General features: G+C 43.4%; 1 protein-coding gene across 1 annotated transcript in view; it reads right to left on the bottom strand.

Annotated features, from left to right (window-relative positions):
- PKHD1 (PKHD1 ciliary IPT domain containing fibrocystin/polyductin) overlaps positions 1-21,403 on the bottom strand; it is a 255,192-nt gene that overhangs the window by 177,322 nt on the left and 56,467 nt on the right. Inside the window, exon 34 of the mRNA XM_075049823.1 lies at positions 18,007-18,157. Coding sequence (XP_074905924.1) covers positions 18,007-18,157 — 151 coding nt within the window. The remainder of the gene's footprint in view (positions 1-18,006; positions 18,158-21,403) is intronic.

Raw genomic sequence — 21,403 nt, 5'->3', positions numbered from 1 at the left:
AGGACTCCATGCCACATTTGAAAACACTTTAATTTCAGTGATGGATACAGGGAGCTCACTTCCCAGGCTGTGAACCCTTGACAGCTCCTCAGTTTAATACATCAGGAAAAGATTTACACCCCTCACCCAACCCCCATCCACCTGAAGGAAAGAAAAACGTATATTTGGGGGAGACAAAAGAGGAGGGGAGGTATTTTATTACTAGATGTCTTTTACAAGGGAAGTATTTTCAGCCATCTGCTCTAATTATTCCTCCTGTATTGGCCACCATCTTCATGCAACAATAGAAATAATTATCTCCTCAAGGGCAAAAAAAAAAAAAAATATTTACAGAAACAAACAAAAGTTGATTATTTTTAGCTCCTAGGGAAAAAAGAAACAACAAGCTACTTCTTAATGAAGGAGCAATTAGGAAGGTGGGTAGAACATCTATAATTAAACCAGACAAATTGGTGCAGGCTCCTCCCTCCTACACATACTTGAAAGGGATGCAAATGCATGTTATTTGCTAAAGTCAGTGGAGTTAGCATGCAAAATGCTGCCCAGTGCCCAAAGAAGCTGAACCTGCCTCCTGGCATCGTTCCCTGCCTCTCCTGCTTATAGGACCTTTAACCCTTTGCCAAATTAACTGAAAAACACTCACTACAACTGTAAAGTCAGAATTTTAGTTGGCATGGATAGGTCTTCCTCCGTATAACCAGCATCCCCGAGACAAGCATGATAGGACACTTTTTCATCCTGCTGTTATAAGAACAGTCTCCTGCGTGCACTTCATCACTCAGTGTAAAAAATGTCCTTTTTTTCTATATAAACCAAAACCAAAAGAGGACTTTTGCAATCATCTTTTCATTCCCGGTAGCATATAAGTATTTTGCTAACAGAGAGAACGAAGGCATACATACAGCTTCACGGGAAAGGCGAAATAGGGTCGTCCCAAAAAGGACAGAAAATACCTTACATTGTGCAAAAACAAGTATAAGCAGCAAGAAAAAATATTCTCTCTACCAACGGCACACCACAACACTTTATTTTGTAGAGAAATATATGAATCTAGACTTCCACACAGAAATGAGTAGAATTTAGTTGGCTGTGCTATGAAATCAAAGGAGGGCCAAGACTGAAGCTGGTCAAGTCTAATAACGAATGCAGAAGTTCCCAAGGCTTCTTCAAGCAGTCTCAGGACAGAGGGTACCATCTAATGCTCATTACAGGAGTGCAGCGAACAAACACCAACTGCCAGGGAAAAGCTGCAAACCAGCACGCTCTACTCTAGGCAATTTCCCTCCCATTCCAAAAAGGCCAATTTTAACTACGGAAAAGCAAACAAGACAGAGATTAAGAGTTACCAGTTTTTGCAGGGTTTCTCTTGCCCATGCAGCAATTTCAGAGAAGCTGCCTTCAAACGTTAAAATAACCTACATTGAGTTTCTTTGGAAATCAGGGTGCCAAAGCAGTCTAGTGGATCTTACAATGTGATCAGCAACCCATTAAAGGACTTTCATTCACGTGCACTTCATTACAGTCCTTCAACTTTGCCATTGATTGAGCCATTTCCAAGGAGCTTTCTAAGCTGGATGTGAGGGAGTAGAAAGTACTGAAAAGAGAACCTCTGGAGAAGTTTGCAATGGACAGTCTATTCCATCCTCTTAGTAAAAACACCACATTCACCTCTGTCATTTCTATTTAATCTGGTTCCATTTGGAAAGTCCTTTGAAAAAGAACATTGCAAAAGGGGGAGCGTATTTCAACTTCTCTAATTTCTCCCAGCCTTCCCTCAAAGAAAATACAGCCTCTTTGGCTCCATCAGCTTCAGACCTTGAGAAATTTCTCACCCAGTTCATTTCCATGTGATGATGATACTGAAAATAACATGATCTGACCACTGAGGTCCTTCTTCTCTGAGTGCCAGTATTAAGACAGTCCCTGATGCCAGTTTAGCAATGAGTAATAGGGTGGTAGTTTTTAGATGTTGGTACAAACTGCCTTGGCAAAACAATGAAGAATTTCACTAATGATCCAGAGGCACGAAAGGAAGTTCCCCGCAAATTCATATCACAGCAGAGATCACCCATGGTTAACCCAACTGAGCAGTTAAACCAAAAGCAGGCAACAAAGATAGATAGATAATGGGACCATCTTCTTCCAGTTTATGAAAGAAATGATACAAAAAATGGCAGGAATAGTTCTGCATTGAGAGTCTGTAGCAGGTTTCCAGAGGGAATAGGAGACCAAACTGGGGCTTCCCTTATGAATTAGCACACTTGGCATGACTGCCTGTGATAGAACAGGCGTGGAATATAACACAACAAATCCTTTCCAAGGCCACAAGGTGATGTTTTTATGACTATCTGCATCATCTGGTGCTATGTAACTTCTCTTTACCCTTTACTCCAGCTTTAAAATATAGGTGGTGGTATCCTACGTGAGAGCCATATAGCAGTTCCTTCATTAATGACTCCCACAAGCACTGATACAACAAGGACCAGGACTGGGCATGTGGCTGGACACGCAGTGCACTATCCAATATCTTTATTTCTAATTGAGACTGCCTCTACCTTGAGTTAAAAAGAAAGGATTACTTTTCCTTTTTTCTTTTTTTTTTTTTTAATTTTAGCTGTCCTGCAGGAATCTTTCCGACTTCTGCTGAGGTGCACAGGCACAAGAAGGGAAGAATCTCGCTGGGCATGTTCTCCACGGGACTGATGAATGACCCTAGTCTCTCACCAACTATTACAGGATAAATCTGTTTACACACAAAAAATTGACCTGGGCTGGTGAGGTGGGACTAGAACCAGGAAACTGGCACGTCCCAGAGGTAAAAATGCATTTGCAGCCAACAGCATTAGTAACTCAAGACCATAAACAAGCCACACTGTCATTAATTACTCAGACAGGGGCAGCCGCAAAAGCAGTGAGAAGACCCAAAAGCCAACTGTAAATAGTTCATCTAGCTGATTAGTTCAGAAAAAAAATGAGTGGGCAGTTTCGGAGGTCAGAGCCCATGGCACAAGTCAGTCTCAGGCCAATTTGCAACTGGACAATGGCATGAGAAACAGCTTAATTCCTGTTAAAAGAAAGAAAGAAAAAAATCCCCCAAAAATAAACCTGCAAAAACACTCAAAAAACAACCACCAAAAAAAAAGGCTTTTCCAGCAGGGGAGTAATCACTGCAATTTCCAAGCACAGAAGGTAAGGCTCTTTGCACCAGAGGTATTTAATTAAGGACATAGAGTATTAGTTAGATCTAATGGTGCTTTCATAGGGAGGGCACTGAAAAGACATCACTCTTGTCTGGGGCTGCATGTCCCAGATACAGCATGTATCAGCTTCCTATACACAGGCAACAAGATTCACCCAAATACAAGGTAAAAGACCAAGTAACGGCGGGATATGAGCAGTATTAAGCCACTCCATAATTAAGCAAACCATAAGATCCATGGGAAGGTCCAGGTCCATTTACCACACTCATGTGAATCCTAGAGTGTTGTTCTTGGGTCTCCCAGCGTCTTTTGAGGGTTGTGGTGGGAGGTCGATTCTATAATCAGAAATCTCAACTTCAAATATTAAGGAAAACACCCTGGAAGCAGAGGAAATGTCCTGGAGCACATGAAGACAAAGCCCTGTTTCATAAAACGTAATTTTTCTGTAGAGTAACTCTGCTAATTCACAAGAAGCTTCCTAATGTTCATTTATGGCCTGATATTCAGAGACAGTTTATTTCAGTGGAAACTATCCCAGTGCAGAGTTTTAATCTCAAGCCCAACTTGCATGAAAGTCCTGTGCATGTAAACGCATCAGGGAACTCGGTGTGATCTTCCAATTTAGATACAACACGACTGGCTTTTTCCTTTCCAGAGCACAGTTAAAGGGCACACATAATTTACACATCTCTCTAAACCAATGATTTCTCAAAGGATGAAGGCTTCTGAGACAAATTAAAAATGGCAATTTAATGGTAATGAGAAAATTGCAACATCAAGTTGTTTGCACAGGCAGAATAACCAAGCCTGGTGTCTGTGTTGGCCTTTGCAGTATACACTGTGCAAATAGTCTCACAATTGAATGATCTTGACTTACTTTAACTAATCTGAGAGCAAATATTGCAAATGCAAAGATTAGCTTAACAATTTTCCAACCACCTGCAGGAAAAGAAATCAAATTACATGCCTATGTGTCAGCAAGAAGGATTTCTGAACAAGCACTACAGTAAATGGGGCGGGAGGAACGAGGCTGGTCCACCCCAACAGTGTCAGTGGGGATCTGATGATGATGATGGGGTTTTTGGATCAGGCAGGGGAAAAAAAAAAACATTGTGAGTGTCCCAAATCAGCTGCAAGGGCGGGCTGGAGGTCAGAGCAGTGGTGTGAGATCCAGCCCCTGGCTTTCACACAGCTCCTGTGGGGACGTAGGGAATACAAGTGAACTGATACACAAACCGTCTCCACTGCAAACCGGGTTGGCAAGAGGTTTGCAGTGATTTACCAGGCAAAGACTGAGAAGTGCTTTGAAGAGGGGAAAGTGCTGCATGTAGGCAACAACTCGGTATTTCCTGTGCCTAAAATAAATCATACAGACAGCAAAACCACACAAGCCAGGGACAAACACTGATACTGCTGTCTATGCATCCACATCTCCTCAGCCAAAGCGCAGGGCCATTTAAGTGACTGTAACTGGACACATCTATTCTTCTGCTACAAATCCTTTTCACTATTTCATTAAGAGGTTCAGCAATGTCTTGAACAATACTTCATTGTCATCACAATATTGCTTCACTGAGAACATTTTAAGCAGCACCCAACTGAAAGGTAAGAGGTTGTGTAAGTGCTACTGTTGTCTTCCCACCAGTATATCCTCTCTTTCAAAAAGGATGACACTCACCCAGCCATAGCTCCTTCCATCCAGAGACCCCCAGAACATGATGGAAGGAGGGACCTGCTAGGAAAACTATAGGTTGTGATCCCTGTTTTCTTGAAGAGAAAAACCGACATGCTTGCTGATACCTTGTGTAGCAGGAGGGCATTGCTTCATCATCCCGCAAGGAAAACTCATGGTTGACTGCACCAGGTTTGCTTTCTGCTGAATCACTGCAGCAGCTTCATCAAAACATTTTGCCTGATCATGTTCACCTGTTTAAAATGTATTTTTAAAGTAAATTCCACCTTTAAGAGGGAGGACCTGAACAGACTCAAAGAAATTTCTTTGGGCTATACAGTTTTTCTGTCTCCCAGGGTAGGATCTGATGCAGTCCAGTGGTGTTGAAAGTTACTACTCTCCAAAATCTGCACCCTTGCTCCAGCGCAGTGCCCTGCATGGAGGTCGGGAAGTTACCAAAGTCTTCACTTTATCTGTCAGAGCAAAGTCCTAAAGGAGGTTAGAGATGAACTGCCTCGGCACGTGTAGTAGTAACCATCGCCCTCAGCACTTGGAGCCAGGGTCTGCCATCCAGCTACTGAGCACCACCTAAACCCACCCAGCTAACTTCACCGAAACAGTGTAGTAGCATGTAAACCAGCTGGTCCGAATCTGTCCCCCAAGGCTGCTCCTGCATTGCAGGGCTAAGAGCAGGTGTAACGCAGGTGTAAAGGGTTTGGCCAGCAGAGGAGGCACGGTCGGTTCTCTAAGGTGCATCCTTGCCCCTCACTTATGTTGTTCTATGGGGGGACACGACAGGATTTGGGACTCCCAGCAGCTGCTGAGACCGTCCGGCTCCTGCAGAAGTGGGTGGCAGCAACCAGCAGTGCCGGTGGCAGAGTTCCGCGATGGAGACTGAAAGGCGGTTCTGGGGAAGCCTGCACTGCCCTTTCAATCCTGTACCTGCCCAGCAGGGAGAGGGTTTCGCCCTGCACGGCTGTTATTTCAGTAATGCAAGCTTTTTAAACGGCTCAGCCTAATCTGCGAGCTTTCGGAGTCCGCTTTCAAATGCAATGTCCTGTTTAGTTTTAGCACATCAACAACATGCTTTCTTAGCCTATCTGTATGCATTATCTACTGCTGTAATGTATCATGTACTGAACTACAGCATCATTACAGGTAAGTGCTCAGGTTTAAATGCAAACATAATTGCATAATGTGGTACAGCCAGGAAGAATAATGCAGGAAATAGAGCCAGCTCCATCTGATAGTGCAATCTGACTGGAACGCCGGCCGTTCGGATCAAACGCACAGCCCAGATGGGGCAACCAAGAATAAAAGTGCTTTGCAGTATCTTTATTGTCATCATCAAAAACACTTATCTGCCAGAAAGGTAAAAAGGTGAAGATGGGACTCTTACAGAAAAGGTCACATAAGCAGTAGGGTAACACTGGGTTATGATGGCGAGGAAGACGTCACGCCATAGCAAAGGCTACCTTTGCACTGTCACTTTGAGCTGAATTTGCCAAGTCCTAATGGGAATCTGAGCATTAAGTGGCATTTAGAAGACTGGGAACACCCATGCTATTTCCCTGCAGTCAAGGGTGTCTATTTAACTGCAATAAATCCAGATAAAGCCTCAGATCCTACTATGCAAGGAGCTGCACAAACATAGGAGAACATTCCTGATGCAAGACGCCTTCCAAATGAGGACATGTCTACAGAAGATATGTACACTTTAATACATTTATTTTATACAGCTAAAATTAGATGTTCCATTGAGAATCAGTTCTATTTAATTTTTTTTTTCAGTAGTTTGAGCTCACAGTGGCACACGATAGGCAATTTCAGCAGGGGTGCAGACAGCACCGCAACATAAGCCGGAAGGCAGCTGAAGTTAATTTAGTGCACTTTGTACCGAACCGCTATGCCATGAACGACTACGCCTCCGCTGAAGAGCAGCATCACACACGTTATGGGACAGTAACCACTCTTGTCATTTCAAGAGATTTTAGCCCAAACTTCATTTAAATCAGACAACAAGATGGGAGAGTAGCGTGAGAGAGAACCTCTCGACTAACACGCTGCCCTCTGAACTGAGAGGCCTTTGAGTTGAAAGCACAAACTGCTGCTGTTTGAACTATAAAGCCATCCCTCTGTCTTGCAGGACTGTAACAGCTCATCTTTGTTGGGAATGCAGATCCCCTGGAATCATGGCCACTCCGTGGCTTTCACTATTTGCCCTCCCACACACACATTTGTCTGCCTGTTAATCGTTTGGCAGGACATAAAATCCAGGGTCCCTTTCCCAAGGACCTTTTCTGGCACATCCTTAACCCAACATCCAAATGCGTTCAAGCGCTTAAGGGTGCAGATGGATGTCTAGTAGCATTTTCCAAAGACAGATTTGAATCTGGGGACAGATGGGCACCACACTAGGGTAGATACCCAAATGAAGATGTCCATACAGGAGATGGAAGTGTCTCGGTCCAAACCCCAAAGACCTGTCCACTGCTAGCTATCACCACCTGGAGAAACTTATCCAAAATTGTTACCCCACGGTACCTGCCTTCAAGTCCCTCAGGTGCCTGGCAATCCAGCAACTGCCTCTCCCTGAGCCGAAAATGAACGTTGGCTTGGGGCCATGCCGGTGACCAGCGACTGCAGTCCTTCCTGCACGGGAAATCTCAATTTCTGCAGCGTTGCCTGAGCCACCTCAGCTTTGAAACCACGTTTTTTACCTCCAATGCCTCCATTCCCTGACTCATCCCTGTGCCGACCCCAGTAAGGCTCCCCAAAAGGCACTGCAGAGCAACACTGACGACTTCTGCACCAATTCATTTGGCACAGGGAAGTTCAAGACCAAAAAGAGCTAAGTCCCAGGAAGAGGTAAAAAATAGACAGATAGACCTTGGGTGAGTCATCCCTACGATTAATCCAGAATTGTTTCATACCTCTCTACCCAGCTTTGCCTAGGTCAATGTGAACACCCAAAGCCATGCTGCCTTGCTGTGCGTGCCCTTGTGGGCTTGCTGCTGAGCTCAGGGAAAAGTTCTCCTCAACACTGAAAGCAAAAACTGCATCTTCCACTCACCAAACACGGGTTAAGGCAGGAGGAAAAAAGGCAAACAAATGAGAATTAGAGGGTGAAAGAGCAAGAGAGTGTGTGTGTGAAAGAGGGACAACCATAATCCCTAAGCGGGTGAAGCTGAGCCTGACCCTTGATCAGAATCACAGACCCAAAGAAGATGTGTGAAAGCAGGAAAATAAATCAATAAGCAAAAGGGCAATCTCTTTCTTCAATTTTATTTGAGGAAGTCAAATTTACCGAGCTCCTCACAAAGTGTCTTTGGCTAAAATCACCGCTAATGAGCTCTGACATTTGAAATTTAACTGAATATGAGCTAACAGCTCCCAGCCCTGCACCACCCATGAAGTTAACTGGGAATATTTTGTTAAAGCCGTAGACGGGGTAAACTGACGCTTTATTGAGAAGATGCAGCGTTCACGGGAGAGTGTTTATAACATCCACTTCACCTGATGCTTCCCTGCCCTGGGATGTCTGCTTTTCTTCATGGGGACCACAGAGCCCTCAGTCCCCTCCGCTCCTTCCCGTCGCTGTCGTAATTATTTGCTGGTTTTTATGAGGTAGCCTTACGATCCCTTAATGAAGTCCTTTGCTCTGCAGCTATTCACAAGGACAGATTGGACACGAGGGGCTTCCACTTACGGAGCTGCCAATCAGGGGAATGTACCCAGCATTTAGCAAGCAGTTGTTAAGTCAGTCTATCACCCGGCTATTACAGACGCATCATGAAAACAGCTTGTTTTTACTGGCAATCACATAAAATTAACCCTTTCCTTAAAGACAGAAGGAAGGCTCTAGTAGATTCTGTCACAGTGCTTGAACACGCTGGGTTTTTTCCTAGTTTGCTACAGCAACTATATTTTTAGGTTTTTAATAAACACTCTCTGAACTGAAATAGTACAGCAATTCATTTGTCCTCTAACTGTACACCTGGTTCACATTGTTTAGTCTGTGAAAAAACTTGCGATAACAACAACAGTAATAAAACTGGAAAAAAAATCAAACTTTAAAAAAAAACCAACACAACATATACTACTCATCCTTACTCTACTCCTTACTTTAAAGTCCGTACACAGAAGAAATCATGATATAAGACTATTATCTTTCTATCTCTAGCAGTAGCTTACTACAAGACCAAACTTCTCAGGTTTTGTTATACTCAGATTTTACCCACTTTTTTTCTAAGTGAAGCAAAACCCATCCAAGGCTTCTTCTCACTTCTTGTGGACTGGATGGGAAGCCTGATCCTGCACTCGTGGCTAGAGGCCAGGCCAGGTACCAAACTCAGCTCTTTAGAGCTACATCCCTACAGAAATGGTCTAATCCAGCACCCACCTCTCACCAAATGCCATAAATGACAGAGACATTACACCAGGTTCAAGTATAGTCTAAAACCTAGCAGAAACATTGTAGAGACAGAAAGAGAAGGAGATCCTACTCCTCTGCAACACATGGCTAATGCCAGCCAGCCCCCTTGATTTACTGGCCCATATCCTGCCACTGCTTACCCAAATAAGTAAATGTCCCTGAAACTCAGTGGCCTTGTATACAGGCAGCAAGTTTTTCTCCTGAATAAAAGTCTGTGAATAAACTGCCAGTAATTAGGAGTGACTCGCAGGAACACGGAGCCACCACGGCACCTGACACATACCAACACAGGTGTCGGCTCAGCATTTTGGAAGACTAAATCCAAGCAATTTTGATGTGGATGAGGAAACAAGGTCATTGAGGGGAAGGTTTAAATTTTCTTTGGAACTGGGCATTCATGTGTCAATCAGGGCCTTAGTGTGGGTTTAGGTGCCTAAAATGAAACACCAAAATAAAATAAAATAAAATAAAAAGTCTCTGATTATTGTTCAACTCTAAAGGGAAACCCACTCCACCTCCAGATCTGGCATTTCAGTGCTTCAGACCAGGAGCTGTCTCCAACGCCCTGGTCAAACCCAGTTCTCAGTCTTGGCCACATGTTTTTGGTGGTGCTTGAAGAGCATGAAGACAACATCTCCATCCATGGTCTAACCACATCAAGGGCCTTTCCAATGGTCCCACTCTGGCCAAGTCCACGCTACTAAAACTCCCAGCTTTCAAAACAGGGTGACCACATGCCCAGCCCTTGCAGGGTGACAAACCAAGCCCCAAAATATTTGGGAAGTGGTTGTAGGTCAGCCAATACCTCTGCTACACAGAAAACTCCTGTGTGAAGCACAAAGTCGGCAGTAGCGTTCTGTATGGCATTGGGGAGAGAGCACGAAGTCAAATGGTGATGCAAGTGTCTGAAAGCATCTTCAGCCCACATCACACCTAAGGAGGGGCAAGACCTTCATATACATTAAGCCATGTTCCAATGCAGAAGAGCAAGTCCGGGCTACGTGTGTCTCCAAGGATCTCAGCCCTTTCCCAACTGAATTCAAGATGGGGAGATGGAGAAGGCTTCCCTCTGACTTCACCCAGAGCCCAAGGCCGTGCACCCCCCCCAGCACGGACGCAGGCATCGAACACTCCCAGCCCTTTCCCCCAAATCCAGAGTGAGTCCCACACGTGAAAAACCAGAGCCATGCTTTCAACCGCAGACAGTCCTTCCCCCTCCAAAACCGCCTAAGCGCCGAAGGAGTCAATTAAAGTCTCTGTCATAATTAAACAGGAAAGTGGCAGCAAGACTCTGTGCAAGAGCCTGGGAGCAAGCAGAGAGAAAATGTGCCCGCAGTCCCTCAGGAAGGCTTCCCTGCACCCTCCTGACCTTAATTCGAGCCTTCCCTTTGTGCGGGAAGGGAAAGATTTGCTTTCTGTTCCCCGGAGGAGCGCCTCCAAAATGACACTTTTCACTCTGAATCTGTGTTTCTCATAAGGGTGGGGAGCAGGAATAAACGGAGGGGGGAGAAGGAAAATGGTTCTCATTAAACTGAGCCATGCTCAGTTCTGATTTCACACGGGTGCGTTTAAATGCGAGTGGAAAGGCTTTGATGTGCTGTGGGTTAGAGGGGACGGGTATCCCATCCGGGAGGTAACTTCCAACGCACCTCTACCGCAGCAGTATGAGTGATGGGGAGAAGAGGGCTCCCGGAAAAAGCACGTACCATTTAGGAAGCAATTTCCTCAGAGATACTGGAAAGATAGTGGGATTGAAAAACAAAACAAGAGGCTGTTCAAAATGGGGGGGGGGGGGGGGGGGAGAGAGAAAGATACAGTTCAGTCCTTCATTTTTGATCTGACAGCAGGAGAGGAAAGAGTTAAACCTCAAATCAGGAAGCAAAAAGTTAAAGTAAAAGGAAACAAAACCACGCCACAAGCACATCTCCTAAATTTCCCATTGCAGCCCAAGGCTGATCCCATTAAAAAAAAAAAGGAAAAAAAAAGAAAAATAGAGAAAGAAAGAGAAGCAATTCTGCTTATCCTTTTCTCACACACCTAGCAGCCACTTTTTTTATTATTATTTATTTATTTACCTCCCCCTTTCAGAGCAAGGCCCTTATTTTCTCATTTAGTCCAACAGAGATTGTCCTCCTGGAATGACCTTTTTTTCTCTCCCTCTTCTCCTCCTCTCCTTCCTCCTCCCCCCCTCCTCCTCGCTGCCTCCAGGCCATTGCCCTCGTGCCAGTAACTAGATAACACACTCTATCAGAGATTTTTTAAAAAATCATTGCAAAGGCACTAGGGCTGATAGTGGCATCAATCCTAGCCTGACACGGGCTCGGGTCAACCATTTATCTCTTCGCATTGCCTGTGGTTACTGTGGAGGCCATCTTGGTTCTCTACATCTTAACAACCTTGCAGATGGTACCTCTCCCTGCTCTGATAGCATCCGCACCCCAAGACTGGCCTCGTGCTTTTATTTTTATTAGATTATTATGGACTCCTCCACTTCCTTTCTGTGAGGCTTGCAAATCTTGGTCGGTTTTGTTGCCTTCCCCACCCCCTTCTGAAAATAACACCGTGACCAAGTCAGAAGGTTAAGAAATAGGGAACATGGAGATGCAAGGGTGAGCTTGCTGGGCTGTTAAAAGTGCGTATTTATGAAAAATACGCACACAATATTTTAGGAGGGTTTCATCTAGTCCTACTCCTGGCATCCCGTCCTGTGTGACATGTTTATTTTTGGCTACTTGCACTGCCAAAACACCCAGGAGCCCTACGCAAAGCCCAGGACACCAGAATGTCCAGTTCTATCAGGATGCTCCCTAATAAGCTGTAGTCAAAGGAAACTATTCCCCAGCCTCTGCAAAATGTGATCACAATGGCCAAATAAAGGGATCTGGGCTTTTACAGTATCTAAAGTGAGACACAGGGATGAAATATCGTACCCTGCTTAACGACTCTCAAATTATTGTAGTGGTTGTCTTCACAGGCATTACGGCAAAGGGGAGCACTGGAGAAGGCAGAGAGAGGATTGTTTGCCCTTTCTGGAACTGTTTGGTGCTCGAGAAAAGAAAGGACAGTATAGGAGAAGGAGGGTAGGTGGAGGTGGACAGCCAAAGTACACCAAAGGTGTTACCAACACTGTAATATTTTTTTTTTTTTTTAACAGAAAATACTTATAAACGTATCTGACCATAAACTGGAAGCCTGCACACGTCTGCAAGCAGGGGCAAGCAACTATGAGCCCTTCACCCTCAAAAATGCACCCACCGAACATCCACGCAATGCGATGGCACTAAAACGAGAGTGAAAGAGCATCGTGCGTGTACCACGCAGGGCACCAAGAGACTGCTGGTCCCGCAAAGCAGGGTCACCTCCCGTCACTTGTAACCCCCACAGACAAGAGATTCGACATCAGTCCTGCTGTGAAAAATAAAGTAACAGCCTTTTATGTCCAGAGTGCCCTCTGCTTCCGGAGAGCCTTTTATGCTCCCCAGAAAGCTGTCTAGGATTTGCCGCCTATATAAAGTACCAAATATCTCCAACAGGCAAAATTATCTCATCTTCCTCACCTCCAAATACTGTGACATCCAGAGAGACGGTAAGTGGAGAAAATAAGGGGAAAAATAAAAGGAAAGGAGCAATTCTAAGATCTGCAGAGGAATCCAAGGGATTTGGAGAGCTAGTCCTGATTACATTAAGTCGAAGTTGAACAGCAAGGGTCTCTTAGGTGACTGTGCATACCTCAGACACAGCCTTTATGGGGTTTTTTCCCTTTTTTTTTTTTGCTGAGAAGTGAACAAAGCAGTTATCCTGGTATCAATCACCAAGCTAAGCATTCACAGATCCTTAACACTCTAAGCTACTTCTTAAATCTCAAGACCTTCCCTTAATGCCCTATTTAAAAACAAACTAAAGGCAGCACAGCATACCCAGGCAGAGCCATAATCCAGGATGGCATTTTTATCTAGCAAGTTATTTTTTATTAGCCTTCTATTTCTTAATAGGGACCCCTCGAGGGTTGGGTTGTAGAGAATTCACTAGTATACCAGTTCAGCTTCCCTACGACTGCCTTAATATACGTGGCATCTGCCCTCTGATGAACATTATATCACCCATCTGGGCCAGAGGAGGAGGGGAGTCGGAGCAGGGAAACACTGCTCAAACAGCATGCTTGCATGATGATTAGGTCTGGTCCAGTGATCCGGAATAATAATCTGAAGGCTCACTAAGCATAATGGGTTCGGAAACATCCGAGCCTGGTCAAACCTTCCCATGAGCATCCTTTACGTGTGTTATCGGTGTGTTTTGCATGTCTCATCAGTGTCACGGTAGCTGACATCTCATTATGCAGCCAAGGTGGAAATGGACAGGTACTGAGTGAGCATTAGAACTTTTCTTTCCCCTTTTATTATTTAATTCATATCTTCCCATTATCCAGTGTATCGTGAAACCGTGAACTAATTAAGTCCTGTGGGATATACAATCAGTGCTGGATTTTTTTTTTCTTTTTTTCCCCCCCCCCTTCTCCTTTCAGGAGGCTAAATTGCATTATATACCAATATAAAAATAATTCTGCAACTCTTCCTTGGATAATAATGGAGCAAGTTACAAACACTAATGATGCCAAATGCAACAGTGGGACGGAGGCCTGCTGCTTACTCTATGTGACCTAATTAAGTCATACAGGGGCAAGTACTTCAAATACAAAGTGAGGCAAGGGCCTCAATCAGTTTCTAAAGAAATCCATAAAAGCTATTCTCTGAAGCATGACCAGGCACAGACCAGACCCCAGGAAAAGGCCAAGTTGGTGAACTCAATTTTCATGAAGTCTGCCATGCAAGTTGCAGATCTCCAGCCAGCAACCTGAAACTCCTAGAAATTTTGGAGGTCTTCTAGATTCAGAGCTGAGCCCAGCTCAGACTGTAACCATTTAAGCAACAGCTCAGAGATTGGAAGGGACAAAACTTGAGATGGATATTGTGTCACCTTCCAGAAAATACAGCTATTTTCCCCAGCTGAGGATCCTGCCCAAAAAGGGCTCAACCTGAACAGCAAATTCAAGCGACTGACTCAAGGGAGCAGCATGCACAACATGAATAGGACAGCCAGCATTTTCAAAAAATAACCTTCTAATTTTTGATGGTAGCTACAGCCCAATTTTCAAGCAGTTGTGTTGAAATCAGAGGCAGAAGAGCTCTCTCTCCTGCAGAATTGAGCTTAGCCATCACATGCAGATCATCCAAAAATTAAGTTATCTGGAGTTAAGCTCTTAATTTTCATTAAAATAGATCTTTATATGTATTTATCAGGGGAAAAAAAGGAGTTAAAGAAATGGGGGGAAAAAAGCACCTGTGAGGAGTTTTTATCTGGGCACCATGATCTTCTAGCACTTGGAGTTTCTGTATATCTAAGACAATAAAAAAAGTTCAAAGGACAGCTACCTCATTAACTCATTGAGAAAGAGCGTTTGTGGTATTTGCTAATCTCTTCAGATAATTTTGGTGTCCTTGGCTTACTCATGCACTCACAATTCAAACAGACAGCAAGGGAAAACCATGGTAATGTATATAACATATTCTGGATGTGACCAGAAAAATGGAGGATTGGGTCTGGCAACATGTTGTTATTTAAAACCCAACTAGCATAGCTAAGGTCTGATTCCTGGATGAGTTACAATAGCCGTTTAATGCAGTTTTTAGTAAAGCTGACACACAGATCCAGGGCGAATTCACTATCTGGATACTGTTCTGCAAAGTCAGGCAAGAGAAAAATGGACTATTGCCAGTGCAAGGCTCCTGCTGGTCAAAGAAGGCAAATCAAGCTGCTGGTCATGCTTCTGCCGCTCGCTGTACACAAGGATCCTTATGCATGGAATTTTCTTCAATATTGCAAGGTTGTGTCTGTGAGCTGTCACTAACAGGGCTGCTAAAAGCATTATAGAAACACAGACCTGGAAGAGATCACCATCTCACTGGAGTTCAGTTCCTTGCTACTGGGAAGACCGTGTCACCCAGCCTCTCTCACAGACCCACCACGCTCCTTCCCGGGCATCTCTGGAACCTTCTGCCTGGCATCGTCCCACCAGGAGGTTGCTGCAAAACCTTGTCACATTCACAGTCCATGCCTTATTTCCAGCCTACCAAATCCCAACTAATCACATTAATCTCTTCCTCATTATTTTGAGAATTATGGACAGGTCCTATTAGGTGTCTTACAAAGACTGAAGAAAAGACGACTTCACACTAAAGCTTGTATCCCTTAGACTCAAGTTCCTAGAACCATCCTTTTAAGTGTTTGGGGTTTTTTTTTATTTTATTTTCTGCTCTGAACCAAGGTTGTACCCGCTTCTTGCCAGTGCCCTCTCCATGCTCTTGATAATACAAGCCTCTGTCAGCCTTTCTGCAATGCCTCTTTTTACTTCCAATGCCATCCTGGAGCTAATCCTGCTCCATCATCACCTAATCATTCCCGCCCCAACCCTCCCAGCTGTGTTAAGACCCTGCTGAGCTATCAGCCTGCCCAGGCATCATTCAGCTGGCAGAAGAATAAACAGAAAACAAAACACTGAATGGTGTAGCTATGCTGAGAACAGCTACGGATCGGGCCCTTTTTTTATGAAGCGCTTTGAGATCCTTGCATGAGAGTGCAATAGAAGTGCCAGATGTTATTATAAAGAGATGCAGTCCCATTACTTGTACACAGAGTTGTGCTGCCTGCTAATAGCACCATTATCCTAAGGCACGTGGTGCTATTAATGCATTTCACTGCTTGGTGCTGAACCTGGGGACCATTATTTCCACTGGAAAGGTAAGGCCAGTTCACATGACATGATTTAAACCTCTACAGTGAAGCATGCATATGCTGCACCAGGTCGTAAATCTTAACGGGATGCTGTCAGCTAGAAAGGGACCAAAATTGAAACCATTTATCTGAACTCCCCACCCATCCACCTCTGCTCACCCAGGACAGTTTTGGGAAGAGGGATAAAATGATTCCAAGTGCCTGCTGGGTTCATTAAGCAGCAGCAAATCCCGGATCTAAAAGCGCTGCTGGTTTCGTCCTGCTCTCCCTGAATGAATTCGTTGATTCAGGACACTTAGGACTTCCTCGATTTTCCCCACCCCGAGCAGAAAAACCACAGCGGGGACAAACCTTACTACTTCTTCCTATTCTTGCTCCCACCTGAGTCAAAAGACAACCTGTCATCATCTCATTACTAAGACTACAGGACCCGTGACAGCCGAGCTGTTCAGATCACAGCCAACCGTAGGTAATAACAGCTCCTCTATGCTGCAGCCCGGGCTTTAGGGCAGTAGAGATGCCCTTATCACATTCGGGAAGGAAAATATGAATGAAAGGAGTAGTTACCATTTGATCCGATACCTGCCTGAGCACTTCTCTTTGCTGCCCTCCTGCATTTGCCAGCTAGTGATTTTTTTTTTTTTTTGGCTTGGTTTTCTCCTTACCTGGGCACGTTTCTGGTAGCGTAACTACCAAGGCTGACTAGCAAAAGAACACTAATAGGTAAAAGGCTACATGTGACATTCCTTCACGCAGCAAGGACAGACTTAACAGAGTGAAGGAAAGGAATTGTATTTTAGGATACTCAGCTGCAATAGTAACGTACACCTACGGTAGATTTGTAGGGCAAATATTCAGAGACTCTTAGTAAAAGATCCAGAAGGTGATGCCAGAAACACACCAGATTTACTCTGCCAGGACACTGCAGCTACTTCTGGGGTGGGGTTGTGGAGTAAAAGAAATGTCATTACAGACAGCAGAGTTACAAATTACCACGGTAGCTTTAACATCAACGCTGAGCAAACAAACTTCAGTTTCCTAGGTTTCAACCATACTGAGAAGATTGCACGATAATTTGATTTAATAGATAAAAACCAGTGTTTGTTTTTTATCATAAGTCAGGTGTGAAACTCTTCCCACTTGCACTGCCCTGTATGTCGTAGGTCTCCACCTCTTCTCAGGAGCTGCTCACTTTGGAAAGGATGCTGACGGAGATATTTGATGTTCACCAAATACCCAGCCCCTCTAAATTTCTTCTCACAGGTGGCACAACCCAGTATTCAGCTCAACAGCCCCAAAAACTCTGCAACACCGTGAGGACTCCTTTTAGGACATTTTAGGTATGCAATGAACATTTTTAGATGTAGAGCCTTACAATTATGTTAGTTCAGAGTCACACTTTTTTGTTATGAACTCTTTGGATATGTCTTTCTTCTTGCTATACCCACACATAGCACTGGGAAGCCTGTCCCGTTTTGCTTCAGATACTGAAAAGGAGCAAAAATCAAATATAACCAGAGCTGCACAAATGCTGAACGCTAAGTCTTTGCCAGACAGCTGAAACTCTGTATCTCATGGCTAAGATTTTTGCTCAGGTAACAGAAAATAACACTTTTAGAACAGGCTTTGAATTTATATAAAAAAAAGGATAGTGTTAAAAAGGATATACATTGCCCAGAAAATAAGGTAAAGCTCATTTATGTCTCATAAAATACTTGATTAACCATAGTTAAGCATTAATTCAGCTGCACTGCATTAGAACTGCTATTCAAAGTTGGAAAGCATTTAATATTATATATTGCTGCTGCTCAGCCTAAATTGTTTTTTTTTTGCCCCCTTTAAATGTACACAATATTACAAATTTAATTTTAAGCTGTTTGAATCAGTCTGTAAAAAAGATTTGATTATACCTGAGTGTTCTGGCCCCAGTTTTTCCATATCTCAGTAATCTTGGCGGTAATTGGCTGATTAGCTCCCTCACACTCCATCTCTGCCTCAGTTTCCATGGTAATGTTACAGGAGCTATTATAGATGAGAACTTCATCTCTTTCCACTTTAGGGCTGAAACGAGAAGGGAGGTTAAATGGGGTGTCATCAATCTTAATGAAATGCAATTATTTTTACTCTTATTAATCATTGCAAGCCATTAGCTTGTGGCAACTCCTGGCCACCATTTGTCAAACTTTGCAAATTTCTGTAATTTTGTTTCCATTCTTTTATTGTTTATTTGTTTTTCCCCCCTTTATCTGCACACACTCAGGATGAAAATACATGCAGTAAATATCTCTCAGTGATGCCTTTCTGCTTCCCCAAACTATTACAAACAGTAGCAAATGCCATTCTAGGACCAAGGCAGGAAGATAAGTGCAGACAACAGCTAGGGAATCAGCAGTGTTAGGATCAAAGATGGACTCCTACATGGAGTGAGGTTTGCTCGTGTCTCCCCCCTCCCCATCTTGCTCACACTTAGCAATAGGGAATGAATAACTTGCAACTCCCCTAGGGCAAGTGGAGAAATTGGAAAAACCACACAACTGGCTAACTGGTCCCTAATTCCAACTGTGAAAAAATGAGCTCATTTAGGGGTTCCAATTCCTGCTACCCAGCTGATTGCAATGATGCTTTGTTGCTAGCATTGGAACATTAACTTAGTAAATTAATTAAACTTACTTAACAGCCCAGACTAAGCAGATTCGATATATGTGCCAGTTATACTAACAGACATTTGCTCTAAAACCTCCCCTTGCATAGGGGGAAGAAGTCATAGAAAAGGTGGTGGCGAAGAAACATTTTTTTCCTTGGTCTTGCTGCTGACTTTGGTAGCATCTCGTTATGGGGAGCTACAAGATCCAACATCCCTCAAAACGAGGGGAAAACTTCCAAATTTACTTCTACAGGCTTTGGATCAGGACAGGATAATCCAATGACACTTTTCATTCCTTCCTCAGCCATTGCTCCTTCTTCCTCCTCTCCCCACCCCACCATCAGATACACACCTGCAGCTTGGGGGAAGGAGAACAGAAAGGAGAGGAGTTACAGCAACACCGACATAGCTCCGAAATTAACACCACTTTTCTGAATAGCTAAGGAAGGACAGAGTTCATAATGTGATTTACTCAACAAAAAATAGGGGATCAGATAGGTAGGACCAGGATTTTCAGAGCTTCCTGAAAGCCCCATCTAACAGGATTTTCTAAAGTGCCAAAGTTAGGAGCCTAAGTTTTACCAAAATCAACCCAATACAAAACCCAACACTCAGCTTTGTTGGAAGTCTGATGATCAGGATGGTTTGATGAACCTGAAGTTTTCAAACCATGCTGGATGTGGCAGCTCACTGCACAAACAAAGAGCTGCTCTGACAGTGCATTTAAGGGGTATTTGTTCAGTTGCCCTTTTTCAGGGTTAAAGTGTTAAAGGAAGCAGCCACATTAGAAACTACCAAAAAAAAAAAAAAATAAAAAGCCTTCTGCAAGTAGCTGAACCTTTTTAACAGTGATTTTTTGTTTCTATATTTAAATGAACCCTTCTCTCTGCTGTATCAATAATCAAAAGCCAGCCATAGTGAACTACACCTGCTTTTGATAGCAACACTTTGAGAACTGCTCATCCTGTACAATAATTCAGCGGACTGGGCTATCTTTCAAGACCGCATAGTACTTCTGTTTAATGTTACAAGAAAAAGCTGCATCTTTTAAATAACCAACTGTTTTAAAGGCAGAAGGGGGTGGTTGTTGGCTAGACACAGGGCACGAGCCCAATTTGCCAGGCGCTGAAGTCAATACAAGGACCTCTGCGTGGTTGTTCATGTCTTTTTACGAAAAGTTAACGAGCTTTGCGTGTAGGCAAAGAGCCATTTCCTCCCTGTCCACTAGTAACTGCATCCCAAAACCTTGATGCTGGAAAACTGTGAACAAATTGAAGTGTTTAAAGGAAATGCAAGAAAAGAAGGGGTGACTTATTAAAGGGAATTCAGGGATGTCTTTTGGTGCCAGTGTTGTTAATGGCAAGACTTGCACCTCTTCTAAGGAATATGCATTTGCCATCAAGTGCTCATAAAGTATAGGCTCTAGTACAGTCTAGATTGGGGGAAGCTTTATTCAAACCACTGTAAAACCAGTAAGAAAGAACAGGAGAGATTTAATGTGCAGCTAAGCCAGGAATGATTTCAGTAGTCTTGTCCCCATCCTGGGACAAATGTCTTAATTCTTGAACATTTCTGCAGAATTCAAATCCATATAATTTTTATTATTGTTATTATTAGTTATGATTATTAATTACAGAAATCAATGTGTATTATTTCAGGAATTCCCAAAATAGTTCTTTTCTGGTTTGAACATTTTCATTTTCTAACACTTTTTGAAATTAAACATTTTTCTGAACTGAAATTTGAAAAAAATGTTTTCAAAAGTTCTGAAATAAGTAATTTGGATGACTTTAAACTCTCCCTTCCTCTACTTCTCCCCAGATTTTTCAGAGCAGGAAACTCACTTGAAATCAATCTTGTTTGTCCTCGCTCCCCTTCAGCAAGAACTAGTTTAGAAATAGATTCACAAGAAAAAACATCAGTACTCTGGAAAATTCCTAGGCAGCCCAAGTTTTAATTTCTGACTACTAGACAAGCATGAGCACAATAGGAGGAAAAGTTAAGGACAATAACAAAGAGGTCGAAGAAGTTGGAAAAATGGGAAAATAGTAGGTAAGAAAAAGTTGACTGATTTGATTCAGAAATATCTCCCTGATAGGATTCCCTGAAGGAATAATAAACCCTGTCTCTAGGACATTCACAATTAAATTGGACAAAAGCACAGTGAAAAACAATAAGGAAGCAGTCAGCAAATGGACTGCATGACTTTTTCCTCCGCGGTAGCAGCCCAAACCAAGAAAAGGAGCAAGAAGAAAAATAGTCATAGGAAGAGACTCATTGCAGGTGCATTTTTATCAGTAAAGAGCTGAGCACAATTTTGATACCCAGGGAACAGGAAGCAAAAAACCAGAGAGACAGATGTTGGGTTGCCCTGTTGCTCTCAAGTTTGTAGGTTACCTGGTTTGGGGTTACACTGATGTGTGTAACCCCAGGAAAAGGAAAGCAAAATACATCTAGACAAGGCAAAACTCGTGGAGTTTCTTGTTTCGAAACAAGTCATTCTGGGAGCAATAGAACTGCTGAAATTAGTTTAATTTCAGGATGTTTTTTTTCCCCCCTCTAAGTCTCCCTACTCTTATCTCCCCCAACAGAACTGTCCTCCCCATCTCCTAGGATGTTACAGGACATTACCGATGCACAAAGTGATTTTGGACATGTCAGGT

Source organism: Buteo buteo, chromosome 17 (genome assembly GCF_964188355.1).
Source record: "Buteo buteo chromosome 17, bButBut1.hap1.1, whole genome shotgun sequence".
NCBI lineage: Eukaryota > Metazoa > Chordata > Aves > Accipitriformes > Accipitridae > Buteo > Buteo buteo.
Note: the sequence above shows the minus strand (reverse complement) of the source record. Positions and strands in the feature narration are given on the sequence as shown.